The 23467-nt window shown below is 41.1% G+C and overlaps 1 protein-coding gene across 1 annotated transcript in view; it reads right to left on the reverse strand.

The window, feature by feature from the left end:
• The window catches only part of PLD5 (phospholipase D family member 5), a 419603-nt gene that overhangs the window by 186743 nt on the left and 209393 nt on the right, over positions 1-23467 (reverse strand). Inside the window, exon 3 of the mRNA XM_003411011.4 lies at positions 3873-4041. Within this exon, the coding sequence (XP_003411059.2) occupies positions 3873-4041 (169 nt within the window). The remainder of the gene's footprint in view (positions 1-3872; positions 4042-23467) is intronic.

Genomic DNA, 23467 nt, shown 5'->3' on the forward strand with positions numbered 1-23467 from the left:
GGCCAAAGATTGGTTTGCCCAATGCTTGAAATGTTGGATAGAGTCTTGAATTTCCTATTCCATTAGTAAGATAAAATCAGGTAACATTTAAGTCAAACCAAATTTCACCCAATGCCTTCTTGTTTAGCTGTGCCCCAAAAAGAACAGGATATGGGTGCTTAAACTGCACCCAAAGAGAACAACGTGGCAGCACGCACTTGTTTTCCTTTCTCCATTCCTGATCACTGTATGATGACCATCACACAGGCATGGCGGGAGGACAGGAAGAAGGGGGACCTAGCTCTTTAAAAATAATCTTTCAACAGTCAAAAGATGTGATATTTAGACAAGTTCCCCTGGACCATTTACATTCTAAGCCCTGTTGAGAATATTGTTTTGGAAATTGAGGGGGTAAGTGGGGGAAAATGGGAAAGGGAGCAGATAAGGCACAAAAACACTCTCTTATCCACATTCTTGCCCTCTCTTTAAAGGCCCCAGTCCATGCTTGGTGCCTGGCCAGTGGAGACCAATGCACGGAATTATGCATTGGCAGCCGCTAGGCCACTAATGGACTGGAGGGTAGGAGAACATCCACTATGTTCCCTGTATAGGAAATGCCCAAGCATTGTTTTTAACCTTCTGCCATCCAATGGTTCAACATTTACCACAGAGCATGATTCTGTGGGGGAGTTCACAAAATAAGCCTCACAGTTGGCTTGAATCCATTTAATATCCAAAGCAGATAAAGGCCCTCTAGTCTTCATTTCTGCAAATGTAGATTTCTCCCTTGTGAAGAGGCAAAATGAAATTAGGTTCAAAACCTCAGAAAAACAGTTGGTTTGAAACTGTAGAGGAGTCTGGTGTTGTTTAGAAAATGAAAGGCAGCAAAGGGGTGTGGCAGAGGTTTGGCAGGGCAGTATGGCTCTGTGAGAAGATCATTCATTCAAACTGGTGTCTCCTAAGAGGGTTGTCCTGTGATTTCAATAAGAGTCAGGTCAGTGGCAGCGAATTTAAAAAATTCTATTTGTTGGCAGTAGGCCAATTTTTAGAGTGACTTAAACTAAGCTTCTAAGTGCTACCTTCTTTTCACATTAATGACAGTCATCTTAAATTATTCTCAAGTTAACCAATTCATTCAATACATTTTCAAGTATTTCTGAGCACCTAACTCTTAATCACTATGCAACAGATAACTGAAATAGAAACTGGTTCTGGAAGTGGGGTACTGCTGTAGCCAAACCTAAGGCATGTAGCACTGCCTTTGGGACTTGGTGGTGGTAGAGGCTAGCTAGAGAGTCTCCGCTGTTAGAGATGGCTGAGAGAGCATGAAACGGAGATCCATATTGTGTAATAGCAATGTATTTGGCAACACTATTGCGTGAGGTAACATGAAAGATAGAAAATATAATTAATGAACTTGTAGATTCAGCAGAATATCACAAGTTTAGTGGCGTATAATACGGTGGTATAAAAAAAGAAAATATGATCTATATAAAGAATTATTTGATTTCCATGAAGAATTTAGAGAAAATATAGAGTCTATGACAGTCTCTCAATTCGTCAGAATATTCTTAAGTTAACAACTGGCCTCAGGATAAAGAACAAATCAAGGGTGTGGCTGTAAGACCCTTTGTTAAGATCTCTGAAAGACTTACAGTGGTGCCTCCTAGACCATCCCAGCCAGACAAAAGGGCTCCTAGTAACTTAAGGCTTATGTTCTCCAACACCTTGAGTCACAGTCCAAAGTAGAGAAAGACTTGTCTGTAGATCTTTGTGGATGTGACTTTTTACTAATAGAATGAATTATAATTTGATACATAGAAAGTCTACAAAGTTTTTAAGGAGTTGTATCATTTGGACTAAAAAATGACAGAGATGATCTGAAATGAAAAGAGGTCTCTGAGGCCTCAAATTTCTACTGACAGGAAACAGGCTAAGAAATAAGTCAGAAGCAAACATTGGCCATTTCTTATGGACAAGGAAGAATAATGCGGAGGTCAGGCCAAGGGCCTCTGAGAACAATGGATTAGGAAAATACTCCTAGACAGCAGAACCCAGTCCTATCTAGAAATATTCCCTGGTGCTACACTTAGAGAAATTTGTGACATGTGCCTGGCTGGACCAATGACTGATGTGCACTCTCTGTTTTTCCTCTTTTGAACAGAAGTGTCTAAAATAGTTATTCTATCCCTGTCACACCATTGTATGTTGGGAGTATGTGTGTGTTTGTGGAGTGCATATACTTTGTTTCCAAATGAAGAGATTTGCACATAAGAAGCCTCATTTAGATCCAGACCTGATGCAGATGAAGAGTTCCTAGGGATTGAGCCTTTGCTGTAATGGAATGAAAGTTTTGGGGGATGATGAGAGTATACACTGCATTTGGAAGACATACAGATTACTATGCCTAGAGGGTGGACTGTGGCATATTATTTCCAAAGATGGCTGTTAACAATTCGCGTTCCTGTATACAATATTCTCTGCCTATCTTAAACTTGTGACTTGCTTTGACCAATAAAGCAACATTTTGGAATTTCCAACCCCAAGTTTTAGAGAGGCCTCATAGGTTCTGCTTTAGCTCTCTTAGGCTCCAGCCAGCATGTAAAGAGCTCAGACTAGTCTACAGAATGATGAGACTATATGCAGAGAGAGAGATCTAACCAGCCCCCAGATATTCCAGCCACTCCACCTGAGCTGCCGGATATGTGAGGAACGCCATCTTGGATCCTCCAGCAAGTCACCCCATCCAACACTTTATGGAGTAGAGGTAAGTCATCTCTGTCAAACCCCGCCCAGAATCACAAATATATAAATGATTGCTATTTTTTAAACCACTAAGTTTTTGGATAACGTGTATTATGCAGTGAGATTCCTGAAATACCTGTTCAATCAGTACAAGTGGAGAAGTACAGATCACAATAAATCTATTCAGTGTTTTGTTCTGTTGTGCATAGGGTCGCTATGAGTAGGAACCGACCCGACAGCACCTAACGACAACAACATTCAATTCTCCTTTAGTACAGCCTTGTTGTTGTTTTATTTGTCTCCTTGTTTGTTTTCACCTGACTTATAGCATCTTTTTATTTTAAAATAGCAAATTGAATAATACATTTCAAAGCACCAAGGTGCCAGCACATTTTCTGTACAAAGAGACAAACTGATTTTTACCCTTGACCCAAGTAGGACATTTATTTATAGGCCAATGGTCGTACGCTTGGCTAGAGTAGCCTGGCTAGTCAGTGTAAACTACAGCGGTGCAACCCATAGAAACACACAGCAGAGAAAAGATCACTGGAAAGGTTTTCTTATATTCAGGACCTTTCTCTCTGGAATTGATTAGATCATTTAGTCAGCTTTCTAAAGGTTGTTTTTTTATAATTAGCACGGTTCTTTTTCCTATTCATCCAAATATGACAGAGCCAAGAATATACAGCTATACTGGGAAATGGGATTCCACTATTTTACAAAGTTGACTCTGTAGCCTAAAGGCAAATTATAACTCCAATTGAACAGATGAATGCCTCAGCAAGCAGTTACAGAATTACAATTCTAACCTCACAGGCTGCGCAAAGTACAATGCTGGGGCATGCCATCAATGGAGACTCTGATGTGAATGGTGCCACCTGAAACTGTACAACACAGCGATGCTGTGCCTCGAGCCTATTGTATGCAAAGATGAAACGTGATTTTGCCCTTGAAAGCCTGACATTCTGGTAGGAGCTGAGCAACATATGATTAGCGAAGGTACATGGACAGAAGTATAATGATGTACATGCTCTATGGGGTGAGGGTAGATTAAAAAAAAAAAAATGAGATTGAGGAGTGGAAGACAAAAATACTCAAGAGTATAAAACACACGTAAGACCATCACTCACGTATAGGATGCAGCTTACCTGACATGCTGATGGATGAGTGTGGTTGAGATCCCAATGGGAAGACACTATGTCAATAGACTTTTTGGCCATGTTGAGTAAATTCATCCAGCCTTGGAAAAGTGGTAAGTGAAATGGTGCATTTTCTGAATAGTTAAGGCCTTCAGGAATGTTTTCCACCAGGGCAATTCTTAGAAAAGATTTTGAAAAACAGACAAACAAAATCTAGTCAAATTTGAAGCCATAGATCTTTATATATGCATACAAAGACATCTGAAAAACATTCTCTTTACTATTTCTGATATATACTTTCCTCATTTCTTATATTTTCCACCAAAGGCTTCTTACATTTCCCCTATACTAATCTACTATGGTTTGAGAGATTGTTTCCTTTTTCTACAACTAACTGTTATATTTTAGGAAATCTTGGTATTTATCCGTAATGTCCAGTTTCAACTAGTCGAAAAAAATCAGAACTTTGTATATAAGCATCTTATTTTAGTAACATAACCCCCTCCCTTTTTTTATTCCTACAGCAACTATGAGCTACTAAAAAACCCAGTCCATGAGCTACTAGAGACCATAAATAAAGTTTTGCCTATCTCTACTCTCTCTGTTGGGCATACATTAAAAAAAAAAAAAATACATTAGAACTCAGTAAATGCTACTGTTATTACTTAACATGTCTAGAGATGCTTCCCAGCATAAGGTGTAAAGTGACACTGAGAAGAAAATTATAAGAACCTGCCTGTTGCAGGGCATACTGAAGGCTAAGGTGAGGAGCATGTGAAATAACAGTAATAATTGAGCACTAAATAAACCACAAACAGCAATATTCTAATAAATTTGTTTTTGTTTCTTATACTTTTTTATATACTGACAAGATAACACTGTGTCTGGCTCTAAGGTTATGCTGTTTTCAATTCTGAGTTAGCAAGGTGAAATGTGAACAATTTTTTCCAGTTTAATAAATGTATATTCTCCTGCAATTCCTGGTCAGAAAAACCCCAAACTCTTATAGAAGATACCAGCAAGTGTTTCCAGAACAGGGATGTGTTTTATTCATAGCTGAGATACCTGTGCCTGATATATAATTAAAACTCCAAACTCAATGCCACTGAGTCGATTCTGACTCATAGTGACCCTGTAGGACAGAGCAGAACTGCCCCACAGGGTTTCCAAGGAGCGGATGGTGGTTTTGAACTGCTGACCTTTGGTTAGTAGCCTGAGCTCTTAACCACTGTGCCACCAATGCATCCCTAGTGTCTGATATATAATTAAAACTCCAAACCCAATATCATGGAGTTGATTCTGAGTCATAGCGACCCTATAGGACAGAGTAGAACTGCCCCATAGGGTTTCCAAGGCTTTAATCTTCACAGACGCAGACTGCCATGTCTCTTTCTCCCGTGGAGTGGCTGGTGGGTTTGAGCCACCAACCTTGCAGTTAGCAGACAAGCGCTTAACCACTGCACCACCAGGGCTTCTGATATATATATATAATTAGGGCTCAATAAATACTCAATGAATGAAGTTCAGCTTTCAACGTGGAATCCAGCACTTTTTGATAAAACTGTATACCGTTGCTCCTACTGAGGTTTGTTCCATCTAGCCAGTTTAGAAACAACAACAGCACTGCTAGTAAAATGTTCTTGTTTATTTAATGAACCTACAATGCCCAGGTGGACTTTGGGTGTGAACCACAGAGATTCACAATTTTGGGATCTAATCACACCCTGCCACCTGCAATCTTTTCTGAGGTTTGTTGAGCCCTTTGTTGAGCACAGTACAAACAAATCACTATAAGCAATACCGAAATGACCATGACACATCTCCCTAGTCCTCAGGAATTTATAAAGCAGTGGGAGCATCTCTAAGAAACAGTGAAAAAGGAGTAAGAAGTTGTAACCAGAGAGATAACACATCATCAAAAGTACCACTGGAACATGGGCAGAAAATTAATTCTGGTTGGGGGCATCTAGGACTGGAGAAAGTGAGACTTGATATGGGTCTTCCAAGATAGAAAATTTATGGGTAAGCTGGAAGATAAATGTCATGGGTAAACTGGGTAGAAAGAGGTGCTTGAAAAAGTTGTGAAAGTAGGAAAAAAGCTTGTAGAATATAATAGTGTGTCCGGATATTTGGGAGTTGGGGAGTTGAAGGGTGCGTGAAGTATGGGGACTAGAGGAAAGCTCGTGATGGTGGGGAAGACTTTCAGGGTAAGTAGGGACTATACTGAAAAGGTTATGACAAGAAAGAGGAGTATGGACTTAACTGTGATGCATTTGGGAACAACCAAGCATATTTTAAGGGGATAATTCAGGCAGTACAATGTATACATATCAAAATGAAGAAAAGGGAAACTGTTTTTGTTACACGCTGTCGAGTGGATTCCGACTCATAGAGACCTTGTGGCGACCCTACAGGACATAGTAGAATCACTCCATAGGGTTTCCTAGGCTGAAATCTTTATGGGAGCAGACAGACAAGTCTTTTCTCCAGCAAAGCCACTATGGGTTCCAACTGCTGACCTTTTGGTTAAAAGCTGAGTGCCACCAGGACTACTTAAAGGAGACTAAACCCATTGCCGTCGAGTCAATTCCAATTCATAACGACCTTATACGACAGAGTAGAAGTGCCCCATAGGGTTTCCAAGGAGCACCTGGTGGATTCAAACTGCTGGCCTTTTGGTTAGCAGCCATAGCTCTTAACCACTACACCCTCGGGGTTTCCTAAAGGAGACTGAAACTGAAAAAACAAACCCAGTGCCTTCAAGTTGATTCCTACTCATAGTGACCCTATAGGACAGAGTAGAACTGCCCCATAGGGTTTCCAAGAAGTGCCTGGTAGATCCAAACTGCCAACCTTTTGCTTAGCAGCCATAGCACTTAACCACTGTGCCACCAGGGTTTCCACCAGGACTGCTTAAAGGAGACTAGAAGTTAATATATCAGTGGAGAGCCTGTTGCAATAGTTCAGGAAAGAAAAAGAGGGAGACTAACTTAGGATAAATGGGAATGAAAAGAGGCATGCATGTAATGGAAATTTTAGAAACAGTCTTAAAGATTTAGTGTTTGATGGATATGAGGAGCAGGTAAGAGGAAAAGATAGGAGTCAAGCACGACCCTGAGATTTTATTGGCGGGCCATCCTATCTTCTCTTAACTGGGCTACTATAATCACCTCCAACTGTTCCTTTACATGGATTTTTGCCCCTCTCCAAAACATTTTCCATACCGCAGTTAGATTTATCTTTTAAAATCATAAACCTAAACACTCTGCCTGCTTGCTTAAAGCTTCCTGTTTCCCCCCTTGAATTACTTGTTCAAGGTTGACTCTCCTTGATAGATTGTGGGATGTATAAAGGCAGGGCCCTAGTCCATTGATTCAGTATTGTTTTCCCAGCATCTAACATAATACTTAGCACACCGCGAGTGTTCAAAGAGTATCTGCTGGGCTTGCTAAAATCTGAACTGAGAAATGGTGGGTCCATTAAAACTGATGAGAAACATGGAAAATGAAGTAAATTGGGGATTGGGAGAGATTAGCAAGGAAGAAAAATAATCCAGGGAAAACTGGACCAGACCCCGATGTAAGGAAATGCCTATGTTTTTCTGGTTGGTAGAAAGTGTGATAAAGATGAGAGGATTCAGAAGGGACTCAGAGAGACAGAAAAACCAGAAGAGGGTCAGGAGAACACAGAGCTCAGGGAACCAAGGCAGAAGAGCTTAAAAAGGTGGAGAAAGGAGATGATTTTATCTACTGGTCACAACCTTGAAGGCAATGCTACAGAGGTTGAAGTTGGGGTGTTTTAATTCTATTCACATTTAAGTCTAATTATCTATGTTAATGTTTGAATAAATGACCCTAGACAAGGCAGTTTCAGCCTCTCCTTCAGCCAATGAATATATTTAAAAAACAATGGAACAAACAAAAAAGAATCCTGCCAACGAAACTAAAATACAACAGCTGCTGACAAAAAGAACTGACCAGTCTCAATTTTACTTCAATATAAAAGACATGCAGAGAAAGACAGTGGACTCAAGAAGCACGGATAAAATACGACATGAGGCCAACGAAACCAAACCCACTGCTGTCGAGTCAATTCCGACTCATAGCAACCCTACAGGACAGGACAGAGTAGAACTACACCATAGAGCTTCGAACTGCCGACATTTTGGTTAGCAGCCGTAGCATTTAACCACTACGCCACCAGGGTTCCCATGACATGAGAAATGTAGAATAATCATATAATCGTAGATGGCTCCACATGGACCTTTTTCATTCCATCTCCCATGGTTTCTGCTAGTCGCAAAAATAAGGTAAGGGTGTAATAAGGAGTTTGGTTGGCCTTTGTCCCCAATTTGTGAGAAAAAAAAAAAAGAAGTAACCTCCAAATCCTTGGAATTTCCTGAGTGAGGGTTTGTTATTGTTATTTACAGTGGGTCCCTGGGCCACACCTGATAGTTTATGCTAACAAGTGACTCAGGATGGGAAAGCAGGCCACATGGAAAAGACCAATCATGTGATTGAAGGGTTGTGGCTTTGAGCCACAGAATATCAGCACAACCTCTGAGGAGGGGACTGGAAACTAGAGATTGAGTTCAATCACATGCCCAATGATTCAATCAATCATGTCCATATAAGGAAACCCCAACAAAAACCCTAGACACTGAAGCTCGAGTGAGCTTCCTGGGTGGATGATTCTTTGAGAATTGTCACATTTCGACACTGGGAAGGTGATGGGTCCCTGAGGACAATGGATGCTTCCCGTTTGGAACCCTCCCAGATCCTATATGTCTCTCCCTTTGCTGGTTCTGATTTTTATTTTTACAACAATACAAATGTAAGTGTAGAACTTCCCTGACTTCTCTGAGTTATACCAGCAAATTACCAAACCTGTAGGTGGTCATGGGAAGCCCTGAATTTGTGGCCAGCTGGTCAGAAGTGAGGGTGGACTGGGGACCCCCAAACTTGTGGCTGGTGTCTGAGAGCAGCCTTGTGGAGGACCATGCCCTCAGACCACACAGTTTGGTAAACTCACTGCAGTAGGATTCCCAATCTCTTTTGGAAAACTTTAGACTTGGTATTCCAAACCCTAGATCCATGGGTAGTATTCAGGAGGATCTACAAACTGGGATCTTGCATCATTATTGTCCTTAAACTCTAACTGAAACTTAATATTTCCTTCAGTTATGAACACAGACAACAAACCACAGAAATATTGGCAGTAATTTTGACAACATTAAGAATCACAGATATTTTCATACCGTGTTACAGTTATTGCTGATATATCCAAGGATTCACCAATACTTTGAAATTATGCTAATTATTAGACCTGCCATTAGATTTTGTTATTTTATGCTAATAGGGCCATCGCAGTGGGCTCCAACTATGGTAACCTTATGTATAACAGAACTAAACATTGCTTGGTCCTGCACCGCCCTCACAGTCATTGCTGGTATACGTTTGAGCCCATTGTTGCACCCACCATGTCAGCCCATCTCATTGAGGGTTTCCCTCATTTTCAATGACGCTCTACTTTACCAAACATGATCTACTTTTCTGGTGATTAGTCTTTCCTGATGACATGACAAAAGTAAGCAAGATCAAGTCTTGCCAACCTCACTTCTAAGGAGCATTCTGGTTGTACTTCTTCCAAGACAGATTTGTTCGTTCTTGCAGTCCACTGTATATTCAATATTCTTCATCAAAACTGTAATTCAAATGCAACAATTCTTCTTTGGTCTTTCTTTCATTGCCCAGCTTTCACATGCATATGAGGTGATTGAAAACACCATGGTTTGGGTCAGGTGTGCCTTAGTTATGTTATGTGCACATCACAGGTTGTTAATGAGTCTTCCTTTAGTCCTGACTCTGTGTTCTTCTTTGGACTACGTGAAGGCTATAAATTAGTATATTAGTATACCACAAATTTTTAAAAAATATGTTAATAACCTTATTTTATTATTACTGGTTGCCTTTGTAATCCTATATATTTTGTGCATTTGAAAACATTATTCATGGAAGGGGTCTATAGGCTTCATCAGACTGCCAAAGGGGTCCATGGCACAAAAATGGTTAAAAAGTTCAAATTCCAGGGCTAATGCATCATTTATTCCCTTTTCTCCTATTCCACACACATTCATATCAGACTTTGTCCCTTGATGATTGAAACTTTTGTTATTAGTCTCCTAGTGCTGCCATAAGAAAGTCCCACAAAGTCCGTGTCCTAAAATAACAGAAATTTATTCTCTCACAGTTCTAGAGGTTAGAAGTCCAAAACCAAGGTGTTGGCACGGCTATGCTCCAAGATCTGAGTTGATTCCTCCCTGGCCTCTTCCTAACTTCTGCTGGTGGCCAGCATCCTTCAGCATTCCTTGGCTGGTAGATGCCTCCAGTCTCTGCCTGTGTCTTCACATGGCCGTTGTTCCTGTGTCTGTCTTCCTTCTGTGTCTCTGCTCCTCTTCTTACAAGGACATCAGTCAGATTGAATTAGGGCCTACTTTTAAAAATTTTTTTTTTGGTTTTCATCTAGTATGAGGAGCCTCGGTGGCTCAGTGGTTAAAGCGCTTGGCCGTTAACTGAAACGTTGGCAATTCAAACCCACCAGCTACTCCATGGGAGAAAGCTGTGGCAGTCTGCTTTTATAAAGATTTACAGCCTTGGAAACCCTATGGAGCAGTTCCATTCTATCCTACAGGGCCATTATGAGTTGGAATTGACTCGATGGTGGTGGGTTTTCCGTTTACTCTAGTATAACCTCATGTAAACTTAACTAATTACATCTGCAAAGTCTCTATTTCCAAATGAGATCACATCCACAGGTATGGGGGTTTAGGACATGAAAGTATCTTTTTTGGGACACAACCCATAACAGGCATGGAAGATAAGATTATCAAGAGAGATTATCAAGAGAAGAGAATTGGGCCAAATCCAAATTTAGGAAGCACCTAGTCAATGTTGATAGAGAAAGTGGGACAGGTGAAGAAGGCCTAGAAGGAACTACTGGAGAGGTTGGAAGAGGAGAGTAAAATCCCCTAGAAGCCAAGGGAGACTAAATTATTACTATTTATTTATTTTTACTAAATACCAAATTAAACTATGAATTTGTTCTAAAAATAAAAATCAAGGTACTATCCCAGATCTGAGAACTACCCTGTAGTGGGGTCATGAATTCCCTGGAAAAGCCCTGGAACAGCTTGTCTGCTCTCCAGCTCTTTCTTACAGATTTTACCTGTGCACTGATGGCGCCTTCTGTGCACAGAGCTTCTTTCCTGTGCCTGGGAGGACGAGGCCCCTAGAAATCAGCTTTGAAATGACTTATTTCTGTGACCTATCATTTCATTTCTTTTAACAACCAACAGCTGGCTACTCTCCAGGGGCCCAAGCTAATTAGCACACATGCAGAACTCATTTACACACGGTAACAGGCAAGCTATACTCTTACTTCTGCTGCCAGGAAAGAAAGACTCGGCAGACCTCATTAACATTCACCTCTCGGCAAGTCCCTGGAATGTCTGCGTATGATCTCACTACTATCTCTGATACCTCATGACAAGGGGGGATGCTGACTATACAGGGACACGTTGCAGAAAAGATCTTTTTATGCCTCTTTTCATGCTATTTTAAAAAATAAACTACAAATGATCTGAACTCTTCATCCATGGAAATTAAGTGGAATACAAGAAAAAGCACTTTACATTGTTAACAGATTTTTAAATAGCATTCTAACCATTCTTACTAAATGGTATGTATTTATTCTCCAACCTTCATTAATCATGAACATTTCCCTTTCAATCTGGGAACGATATTTCACCTTTTCAAAGAAATGTCTGCAGTTCCCCTCTTAAAAAAAAAAAAAAAATTTTTTTTTAGAAGCTATTAAAAGATAAAGTCCACGCATTCATTAGCTTTAAAAGGTGTTTTGTTTTTTTTTTTGAAAATATAAGAATCTTTATAAAATATACATTTTCATTCTATTGTAGAGAAATGTTTAAGAGTAAAGGCTTTGGGGTAAGGTAGACAAAGCCCAGCTCTGCTAGCTAACCTCTAAATGTTTCCACTTTCGGGGAAAAAAAGAAAAAAACGTGTCACCAGGATTTGAGGAGACAGTCTTTGTGAAGTGCTCTGCTCAGCGCCTGGTTTATAAACCCCCAAAAAACCAAACCTATTGCCATGGAGTCGATTCCAACGCATAGCGACCCTGCAGAACAGAGTAGAACTGCCCCATAGGGTTTCCAAAGAGCGCCTGGTGGATTTGAACCGCCAATCTTTTGGTTAGCAGCCGTAGCACTTAACCTTTACACCACCAGGATCTCCCACTTGGTTTAGAGTAAGCACTAAATAAAAGATTTTTTTTTTAAGTAACTTACAGTCTGAAAACGTGTCACTTCTTAAAACGTCTCTGAGGTTTTACACTGATACAGACAGCGCTGTTGCTAAAAGGCTCTACATGTATTGGTTAAAAGGATTCCTCTAAACTGGGACCTACATGACATTTTCAGAGTGAGCGGGGGCTTTCTTTCATTGGCTAATGCAGTGGATCAGTTATAAGGACTTAATGATCTACCTGGGTTCTTACAGTCAATTCAGTGACTTTCATTCCTTAGACCTTGGCTCTTTGAGGGCATAAATCAATGAAGCTGGACAGATGGCCCCTCGATGGCTCATCGATGTAATTAAATTTGCACTCCAAGTAAAACAATGCAGATTCCACATCCTCATTATGGGCGTCTTGCTGTTAGAAAGCCCAGGGTTGACAAGGCAAAAGTTAACTTTCCCCAGGAGATACCAGAGTCACTGACATGAAAATAAAAGATGCTCTGCTCCTGAACTCACTGACCACCCGTGGATGTAGAAATAGTTGATGCAGCTAAGATAAATGTTTCGTTTTTTCAAGAATTTAGCTCAGGGTGAGTTGATCTGTGAAAGATACAGCAGCAAAGGCACAAGAGAGACCTGGCTGCTTAACAGTATCCTGGTAATTCTCCATCTGGCACAGGGAAGATCATTGCTGTATATTAAAGTAGTGAGAATTTTGCTTTAACAATTTTTTCTCTTTAAAATTTTCAAATCTATAGAAAAGCTGAAGAGTACAGTGAATTGAATGAATTCATCACAAGAGAGAATATGCCTGCAAGTATAAATATATATATACGCACACATACAATTTTTTAGTCATCACAACGGTTTGTTTCTGAATATTCAGCATGCATTTTTATGAGGTCTTTATTTTGAATAGCCAAAATACACTTATGACACAGGAAATTTGACATTTGATATAGTCCTATCAGCTAATATTCAAATCTTCCTAACTGTCCCTATAATGTCCTTTATTCTTGTGCTTTTTAGGATCCAAAATCCAATTAATTTTCACTTGTTGCATTTAGTTGTCATATCCCTTTGTTGTTATTGTATGCTGTCGAGTCGATTTTGACTCATAGCAACCCTATAGGACAGAGTAGAATCGCCCCATAGGATCTTCCAGGCTAAAATCTTTACGGGAGCAGATCACCAGGTCTTTTCTCCTGAGGAGACTTTGAGTTTAGCAACCAATTGCTTAACCATTGGGCCAACAGGGATCCAAGTCCCTTTAGACCAATTAAAAAACAGCTGCTGTTGAGTTGGCTCTGACTCATGGTGACCTCATGTGTGTCAGAGTGGACTGTGCTCCACAGGCTGATTTTCTAGAAGTAGATTGCCAGGCCTTTCTTCTGAGGTACCTCTGGGTTGACTAGAACATTCAAACCTTCGGTTAGCCACTTTAGTCTCTTTTTGGGGGGTCTTCCATGTTGTGGACATTTTTGAAGACCCCAGGCCAGTTGTTTTTAATTGAGATTTACCTGATTGTTGTGTCAAGATTAAATATTTAGGATAAATATTTTTGTCAGGCACACTAACCCAAAATCCACTGCCATGGGGTCAATTCTGACTCATAGCAACCCTATAGGATGTAGTAGAACTGCCTTATAGGGTTTCCAAGGCTGTAAACCTTTACAAAAGCAGACTGCCACATCTTTTTCCCTTGGAGCAGCTGGTGGGTTCAGAACCATGGATGTTTTGGTTAGCAGCCGAGTGCTTTAACCTCTGCTCCACCAGGGCTCCTTCAGGATCACTGTACAGGTAATGATGGGCACCATCAGGTGGCATGTAATGCTGGTTTGTTCCACTCTTGGCGACGCCAGTTTTGGTCATTTGGTTAAGTGGCGTATCCTCTGTTTCTCCATTGAAAGTACTTTTATCCTCTCTGATTCACGCGTGCAGAGGGACCTTCAGATGGTAACCAATGATTTTAGCTGATGTTGTGGCTTCCATTCATGATTCATTACTAAAGCTACTTCTACTGCGGTGGTTGCAAACTGGTTGTTTTCCATCCTTTCTCCTTTATTTGTTAGTATTCTGTAAGGAAAAGCTGTCTCTTCTTCTCGGATCCTTTTGGTGATTTTTATTTTATTGTATTCGTATGAACTTATGGATTCACTTTCTTTTTTAATGTTAAAATCTGTTATTGCCATTATTCATTGTGGGGCTCAAATTGTTGCATATATTACCAGTGGGAGCCCCTGTAAGCTGTCTCCTGGGTCCTCTTGATGTGCTTCTTTCAGTCTTTGAATACTTGATTCCTTCTGGCACCAGGTGTTTCGTTGGCATTAGTTCTTAAACGCACTTTCGGAGACACAGCAGCAACAGAGAACATGACGGGCAGTTTGAGCTGGTGGCAGCAGACCCTTGTTTCTATAAATCTAGAGAGTTTGGACTACCATTGCTGTCGCGTCGATTCCAATTCATAGCGACCCTACAGGACAGAGTAGAGCTGCCCCGTAGGGTTTCCAAGGAGTGGCTGGTAGATTCAAACGACCAACCTTTTGGTTAACAGCCATAGGTCTTAACCACTGCACCACCAGGGCTTCTAAGCGTGGACTAAGCATCTGTAATTACATTAAGTGAAGGACAGCTACGGTTTTCTTTTTGGAGATTCCAGCATGGCAGTAGATGAAGTATTATCACTGTGGCTATTATGTTTTCTTTGCATATTACAGTTTAAAAGTATTTTCTCAGGTATGATTACATAAACCACAAACCACCCAGTGCCGTGGGGTTGATTCTGACTCATAGCGACCCTATAGGACAGAGTAGAACTGCCCCATGCAGTTTCCAAGGAGCGCCTGGTGGATTCGAACTGCTGACCCTTTGGCTAGCAGCCATAGCACTTAACCACTACACCACCAGCGTTTCCAATATCATCATCAAAAAGCAAACTGTGAGATGGTCTTACCTCAATTTTAAAGATGAGGAGAGTAAGGCTTCCAGGAGTCAGCTGTTACTAAGCTAGAGAGAATGTCACAGAGCTGGGATTTGAACTCAGGTTTGTTTGAGCTCAGATTTCATGTGCCTATTTTTTATAGGGTTTTCGGAAGTAGACCACCAAGCCTTACTTCCTACTCTGGAAAGCCCACTGAAAACCTATTAAGCATCAAAGCAACACAAAACCCTCTACTGATACTCAGGTGGTGGCCGCGTATGAGCTGCACTGGCCGGAAATCTCCTGCCTGGGTTTGCCACGTGGAAGACAAGAGAATCCTCCCACTGAACCACCACTGCCCCCTTGGGGGGAAGGAAAAGGTAGAATAATGCTGGAGAGCAGAGAGCAGTGGCTACAGCCATAGAGCGAAAAGTCAGTCTGGAATGAGACCCCAGTCTTACTGGAAGAAGAGGGGAAAGTAAGAGTGGCAGTTCCCTTATGTCTTCCTCCTCACTCCTATATGGTCAGCCTGTCCATTCCCCGTCACCCAGGAAATCTATAGTGACAAAAAGTCACACTTTCCCTGGGCTCGATATTTCAAAATACTTGCCCAGAAGGGAAAGAATAATCAGGGGAGAGAGAACCTCAGAGAGGATGAAGAAAAAGGTAGAACTCAATGCATCTGCCTTTTGATATTTTACCAGTATAAAATCGGGGAGCACAGAAGCAGAGAGTTCACTGATGAAAAGATCCTGACACTGCCCTCATAGAGCTAAAACACACAGCAGGAAGATGGATAATTGGAAAACAAACAGGTAAAAACTTACACGGTCTAATGGAAGAACAGATTTGTATTGTGTTAGGTAGTTATTGGGGTCCCTAGTTGGCACAAATGGTTAAGCCTGTGGCTATTAACCCAAAGGCTGGCAGTTCAAACTCACTGAGAGGTGGCTCAGAAGAAAAGCTTGGCAATCTGCTTCCAAAAGGGCACAGGCAAGGAAACTCTATGAAGCAGTTCTATTCTGCACACATGGGATCACCATGAGTTGGAATTGTCTGGAATGGCAAATATTATCCTTTGACCACTGGCAAAAGAGTAATCCTACTATTGCTACTTCTATGACTTTAATTGAGCAACATGTACTGAGTGCTTGCTATGGTGTAGGCACTATGTTAAGGAGGTTTACTGACTCTATTAACTTAATGTTTTAATAATTCTCAGTAGTCATTATTCCCATTTTATGGATGAGGAAACTGAGACACGAAGAGTTTAAGTAGCTTGCCCCAGGGCATACAACCAGTGAGCCTGGGAAATCTGATAACAGTTTACCATGTTAATCACTCCACTCCACTGCCTCTTCTACTCTTCAAAGCAAAACATGCAGGAAGAAGTACAGTTTTCTTCCCTAGTCCTCAATATATCTTCACTGAATCAGGTCTATAAACATCTTGGGGCATGACATCCATGGCAGTAAATTCTAGCTAGACCAGCAAAGCTTAGGACTTATTCTCTCAGAGTAAGTTTTTAATTGGAAGATATAGTCTTTGAGCCAAAATTCAGGACATAATCCTTCAAATGATTTTGGGACATTAATCTATCCCGCATTCAGTTGATATTTGTGGAGAACCAAATTCCTGATGAGCTGTACTGAAAAGCTCACCAGGCAAAGCACCTGCCCCCAAGGGGCTTACATTTTAAAGTGGGAGAGGACAGTCAACAACTAAGTAAACAAACAAATGAGAAAGACAATGAGCACAAGGGAAATAAACAGGATGAAGGGACAGAGAGAAACGGGAAGGCCGCTTCTGTAGACTGGTGATCAGAGGACCTCTCTTAGATGTGAATATCAGGAAGTGGTTAACTGGACAAAGATTTTGGGGGCAAGGCAAGGTGTCAAAAGCAGAAAAGATCAAAAATTGTGAAAGAATTAAGGCAGGAATGAGGTTGGAGTGTTGGAAGAACAGCCAGGAAGTCAGCATGGTGAAGTTGAGAGCGTGAAGTGGAGGAGGTGGGAGAAAGGTTCAAGAGGTTGGCAAAGAGCTAGGTTATGTACGGCTAGTGAGCATAGTGAAGGGTTGTGATTTACTCCAAGTGTGATGAGAAAACACCAACGGACCGAGCAGGGATGGAACATGATCTGATTTAACCTTTAAAAGGATTGTCCTGACAGTTTTATGGAAAAGGGATTTCAGCGGGACAAGAGTCATAATAGGAGACCAGTTAGGCAACCATTGCAATAAGTCTAGGGCCTAGGCAAAAGACGGTGGTGGCTTGAATTGTAGGTCCTAGAGATGGAGAAAAGCGGAGGGCTGTGGATATACCGTGAAGATAAAGCACGAATTTTGGGTATTGTTGGGGTGGGGGAGACCCTGCTGCCCATTCCTGATGTCTCCTCTTCAGGTTCAAGAGATCATGACACAACCTCGCCTTTCCCGAAACCTTTACTCATCCTGCTTCAGGGAGGCAGGAGTGAATTATCTGATTTGGAGATTTGGGAACAATGTTCAGTTTGGTTTCTTGTTTCTTCCTCTTGGGAGAACTATCCCTCTCTCCTTCCCTCCCCCCGCCCCAGGCCCGTGCCACCAGTTTTGCATAGACAAGCTCCTTTAGGTCCAGACATGGCCAGGTCCAGAGTTGGCTATTTCTGTGTGCTAACTGCCTAATTCTGGGGTTCAGTTAGGAAGTCCTTTGAATCTCACATTAAGCCATGACTTCCAGTTTAGCCTTTATCGATAAGATGATCATTTGGCCTCCCACTGCTACTCCTTGTCTGAATTGTCAATTTGTTCAGAATCTGTGTAAGAAAGAAGCATGATATTTACTGAGTCTCCTCAAGAGACGCCAGAAGTAGAGTCTGGAGACAGGTGGATTCCAATACATTAAACTCTCCTGGGTATTTTGATGGATCGAGGGGTGGCAGGTCAGAATCCAGGACGAACAACTGCAATGACAGACTAGCTTGCAGAAAATGACCACGAAGTGAGGGGGCACTGTTGTCTAGTCGATGCCTTGTTGATTAGTCCAAAGATTCCAACTCTCTTCCTGAGTTGATAGAAAGGTTATGGCTAGGATGACAAATATGAGCTGCCTCTCCCCACTCCTATGGCCAACACAAGTATTGATAATCAATCACCACACTCTTTCCCATACAGCCCGGCCCTTGGTCTGAAAATTGTTCTTAGTTTAGTGCTCCGGGATAAAATTGAAGTTTTAATCTTGAGGCAAACTAGGAAATGATGCTAATTACATTTTCTGCTTGACCCAGACTTGTCCAGAAAATAATTTTTATTTCAACCTTGTTGAAAATATTTCTAAAATGTTTGATTACTATTTTCTATAATTAGAATGGGCTGAAGACAATTATTTTATTTCCAATTTTGCCATGGAACCTCCAAACTCTGTAGAAGATGTAGGAGATTGGCCAAATTCTGTAAATATTTATTCCTGGAATTTTTAAAAAAATAAATTCTTGACTCAAACTTTTTTTTTCCTAGATTCGAGTTGTTCCATTAATTTAAATGAAAGTATAGTGAAATTTTTAGTAATTGAGGACTCAGCATCAATGATTGCTAGCACTTGTTTTCATAATAAGGACCATAAAAAAGATAGGAGAGCTCACTCAAATCCTTAACACCCAGACCTTAACGAATAATTACAGAGCAATTAAGCTGTGCTCTATCGTTGCTCAGAGCTAGTGGAAAGTATTTTTCCATGAGAGGGAGATTATATGTATGAGGAAGCTGTCCTTTGGACAAGCTTGGCCACCATGTCTTCCCCATTCTTTGCCCTGCCAGTATCTCTGGGTTTCCAAAACAAACCATCACCAGGCCTAATGGTTTGTCTCACTATATGCAGGGTTAAAGAGGTACAGCCTTGGATGAGGCACCGGGGTATCTGAGCACCTCCTCCTCAGGCGGTCTGGTAGGAAAATCATCCATGTAAGTGATCACATAGGCTGGGGGGTATAAAGCAGCTGGGGGAGCATGTATAGCATTAAGCTTACTGCCCACCTAAGTGCACCTGCTTGGCCAGTAGAAGACCATTAGAAGGTAGGCACCTATTGTGTCCCTCAGCTACAATGCCAGGTGGAGGGCAGGCATGGGAGAATCTACATCCATCGGGACAGTTTCCAGAAGTTGCTGGGGGGGCGGCAGTGTGGCATGTCACATAACTGTCCCATTTAAGTCTCTCATCCATGACAAAAAGTGGAGTGTGCATGGAAAAGCCATCCTCTCTGCCCACACAGCTTTTGAGCCAGGGGTCTGCTGCCCTGTTGTATACTGCCCACTTCTTAACGTAAGTAATAAAAGCTACTGTTCATGTGCTAATGTGCGTTCAGGCTCTAGTGGGAAGGACGAGATAGAAATGGGGCAATCCATACTAGTTATTGGTGCCTTATTGGCCTTCTGGCTATGTAGATATTGGCTACAACCGGGAGTGCATACCAAATTTGCTGAGTTGCACCTCAGATTTGGTACAGCAAAGCAGTGTCAGATGGCGCTGACACTTGATATGTGGTTGTTGTTTTTTTCCTTCCTCCCCAGTCTTGAATGTCAACAATTTTCAAAACTTGAGACTACATTAAGAAATTCCATTATATGGCAAATTCTTTTTGATCATCATGGCCATGTCAGAATGACGTGTATCCCACTGGCACAGCTCAATGAGTAGCTGACTGTGAGGCCAACACTTTGGGGTAAATTTTCTATGCCCAAAGACTCCTCAATGTCCTGAAAGAAACCAGACCTGGAAGGACTGCCCTGAGGAACGTAGCAGCATCTTGTTTAGGGAAATTATATAAGCTGGCACTCCTTTTGGAACCCAAGAATGATTTCTGAAAGGCAGAGAAAGCGGCAACGAAGTGGCACATTTAGAGTGCCACCATTGTAAATCACACGTTGTCTCCTAAGTTCTCTGCAGTGGGTTCTTCTCTGCAGAGCGAAGCCACTGAGCACAGAAGACAATTTCAGCTGCTATATTTCAAGTCCACCAAGGGCAACCAGCATCATCTGGCAGAGCGTGTGCCATTTGCAGAGTTTAAAATAGTTTTCTAAATGTGTCTTTTCACAGTGCAAATGGCTTAAGTTGCTTCTGTGTTGAGATACCAAAAGGAATGGAACTATTTCATAATGGCTGAATTGTTCTGGGTGACCGAATAAATTTTACAAGTTGATTCACTCTCAGATCTCAGGGGCAGCACTTAAGCCTGTGTAGGAATACTTAAGGTAAATGCTCAACTATTAGCAAAAAGATCGGCAGTTCGAACCCACCCATAGGCAACTCAGAAAGCAGATCTGGTAATCTGTTTCTGAAAGGTCACAGCCCTGACAACCCTGTGGAGTAGCTGTACTCTGAAACACATGGGATTTCTGTGAGTCAGAATCTATGTGACAGCAACTAACAACAGCAACAACATACATCTCCTATGCACACAGAATTTTAATAAATTAAATATAAGTTTTAATGTAGTTGATGTTTTAAAAACCAGCATTACTTTATTTTATTATTTTCGTAATAAAAAATTAGAGAGAAAACTTCAAACTGTTTCGATAAAAGAAATTTCTTCACTGAATATTCCTATAAAACAAACTTTTTTTGGTAAAGAAAATAATTCTGACTTAAATCTATTAATCCATTTTTTTAAGACTCAATAAAATTTCTTCATATTTTTAAAAAGCACTACATGTCAAAACAAAACAAAAAACCAAACGCATTGCTGCTGAGTCAATTCTTACTCATAGTGACCCTACAGGACAGAGTAGAGCTGCCCCATAGGGTTTCTAAGGAGCAACTGGTGGATTCGAACTGCTAACCTTTCGGTTGGCAGCCAAGCTCTTAACCAGTGTGCCACCAGGACTCTGCATTACATGAACAGGCTAAGAAAATTCAAATAGTACAAATGATATACCACGTAAAGTAAGATTCCCAACCAATCCCTCCGTCTTCAAGTGCCCTGCCCCAGTGTCAACAACTGGTATCAGTGGGGTGTTTCCTGCAACTATGATTTTTCATGAATCACATTCATTAACGTATCTATTTTCTACGTTGGATCTTTCAAAGTGACTTAGTTTCTCAGTGGCAGTGTAATAAAATGCCACAAAGTGGGTAGCTTTAAAGAGTAGAAATTTATTTTCTCACAGTTCTAGAGGCTAAAAGTCCAAATAGGATCTTGTCCATGTCGACTCTTTCCTTGTTGGTAGCCCTGGGCATTCCTTGGTTCTCAGGAATCCTCACATGGTATCTGTCTTCCCTAGTGTGTGCTTGCCTATTTCTGTGTCTATGCTGGTCTTAGTAAATATAAAATTTATATATAAGATATATAAATTTTATATATTATATATATTTTATAAATTATATATAATAAAATTCATACTTTTTCCAAAAAAACAAACCCACCTACCCACCCACCATGTAAAGAACAGAAAAACCCAATCATATTACCAAGGAATACCACACTAAGGAAGATAAATATGAGCTTGTTAAAACACACACACACTTACACACACAAACACTTTTGGGGGCACTGCCTGAAACAGGAAATCCTTGTAAAGCTTAACTCTGCCCGTGAAATCCTTGATATGACATCCACACCCTCACTCCCTTGTCAAGAAATGGCATTTTCCATTAGTTTTTGATACAGAGATCACATTAAGCTTCCCAGTGGAAGAATCGAAGAGTTAATTAAGAGATTTGTGTGCTGGGGTAAGCTGCCATTTGCTTCTGTCTTATTATCAGTCTGTAGAGCAACGTTTAGTTCAGTGGCTTAGGTATTTGCTCCTGGCTAGAGATTTAAAATGCAATGGAAAGGAAACCTCAGGCTGCTAACAGTGCAGGGGATCTGGGGACTGAATGTTAAGCTGAATCCTCTTGGGTTGTAACCATTTTAGCAGCATGCTGCACTCTGTGGAGCTGAATGAGCTTCCAGTTTGCATAACTGATCTGTGTCTGTCAAATGGATGCCACTGCTCAACTTACAATGAGGTGGAATTAGGAAACGGGCACAATCATGAACCTTAGAAACTATTCCTGGCAAAAATGCATGTTGTCGTTAGTTGCCACTGAACTGGTTCTGACCTTATATGTAACAGAATGAATACATTTTGGTCCTGCACCATCTCTTTGATCATTAATCTGTTTGAGTCCATTGTTGAGGCTATTGGGTCAATCCATCTCATCGAGGGTTTCCCTTGTTTTCGCTCACCCTCTGCTTTACCAAACACGATCTCCTGTTCTAGCGATTGGTCTTTCCTGATGATGTACTCAGAGTGAATGAGCCAAAGCCTTGCCATCTTTGCTTCTAAGGAGCATTCTGGTTGTATTTCGCCTGAGACTGGTTTGTTCATTCTTCCGGCAGTCCACAGTATATTCAATATTTTCACCAGTACCACAATTTGAATGCATCAATTTTTCTTTTGTCTTCCTTTTTAAATGTCTGGCTTTCACATGCATATGAGGTGACTGAAAAGACCAGGGCTTGGGTCAGGTGCACCTTAGTCTTCAAAATGACATCTTTGATTTTTAAAAATGCATGTAAACACCCATATATACAAAAAATAAAAAACTCAAACCAAATCCATTGCCATTTAGCTGATTCTGACTCACAGTGACCCTATAGGACAGAGTAGAACTGCCCCCATAAGGTTCCTAAGGAACGGCTGGAGGATTCGAACTGCCAACTTTTTGGCTAGCAGCCAAGCTCTTAACGACCATGCCACCAGGGCTCCCCCATACATCCACATATCTAAAAATAACAAAAATGATGGTGATGATGACAGTAATAGCTGCCGTTTAATGAGTATTCCCATGTGCCAAATACTCAGAGACATTTTCTTACTACCTTGTGGCATAGGCATTAGTATTCTCGTTTATAAGATGAGGAAAATGTGGCAAGGAGAAATAATATAATGTAATAGGCACAAAGTCACAATTAAATAGTAGAACTAACATTCAAATTTTCTGTCTGACATCAAGATCTGCCCTGTCTCAGTGTTCCTCTCCCACTGGACACCCCCTCTGTGTGTACATATATGGCTGTGCAAGCTTAACAGTGCCAATATCAATACTGGTGCTGGGTGGGGGGAGATTACTGTGTAAGTACTAATAGTAATAAACATTTGTGAGCCTGGCTTCCCTTTCCTTCACCTGTTGCTACGTAATGTAACATATTGACTACCTCCACCAACAATGTTGATACTCTATTAATACACTGACAGATTTTTAATCCTGATTAAATTAATTAGCCAAACCTGGCTCCAGTTTGGAAACCCTGGTGGCGTAGCAGTTAAGTGCCACGGCTGCCAACCAAGAGGTCAGCAGTTCGAATCCACAAGGCGCTCCTTGGAAATTCTATGGGGCAGTTCTACTCTGTTCT

The sequence above is a fragment of the Loxodonta africana genome, chromosome 25 (genome assembly GCF_030014295.1).
Source record: "Loxodonta africana isolate mLoxAfr1 chromosome 25, mLoxAfr1.hap2, whole genome shotgun sequence".
NCBI lineage: Eukaryota > Metazoa > Chordata > Mammalia > Proboscidea > Elephantidae > Loxodonta > Loxodonta africana.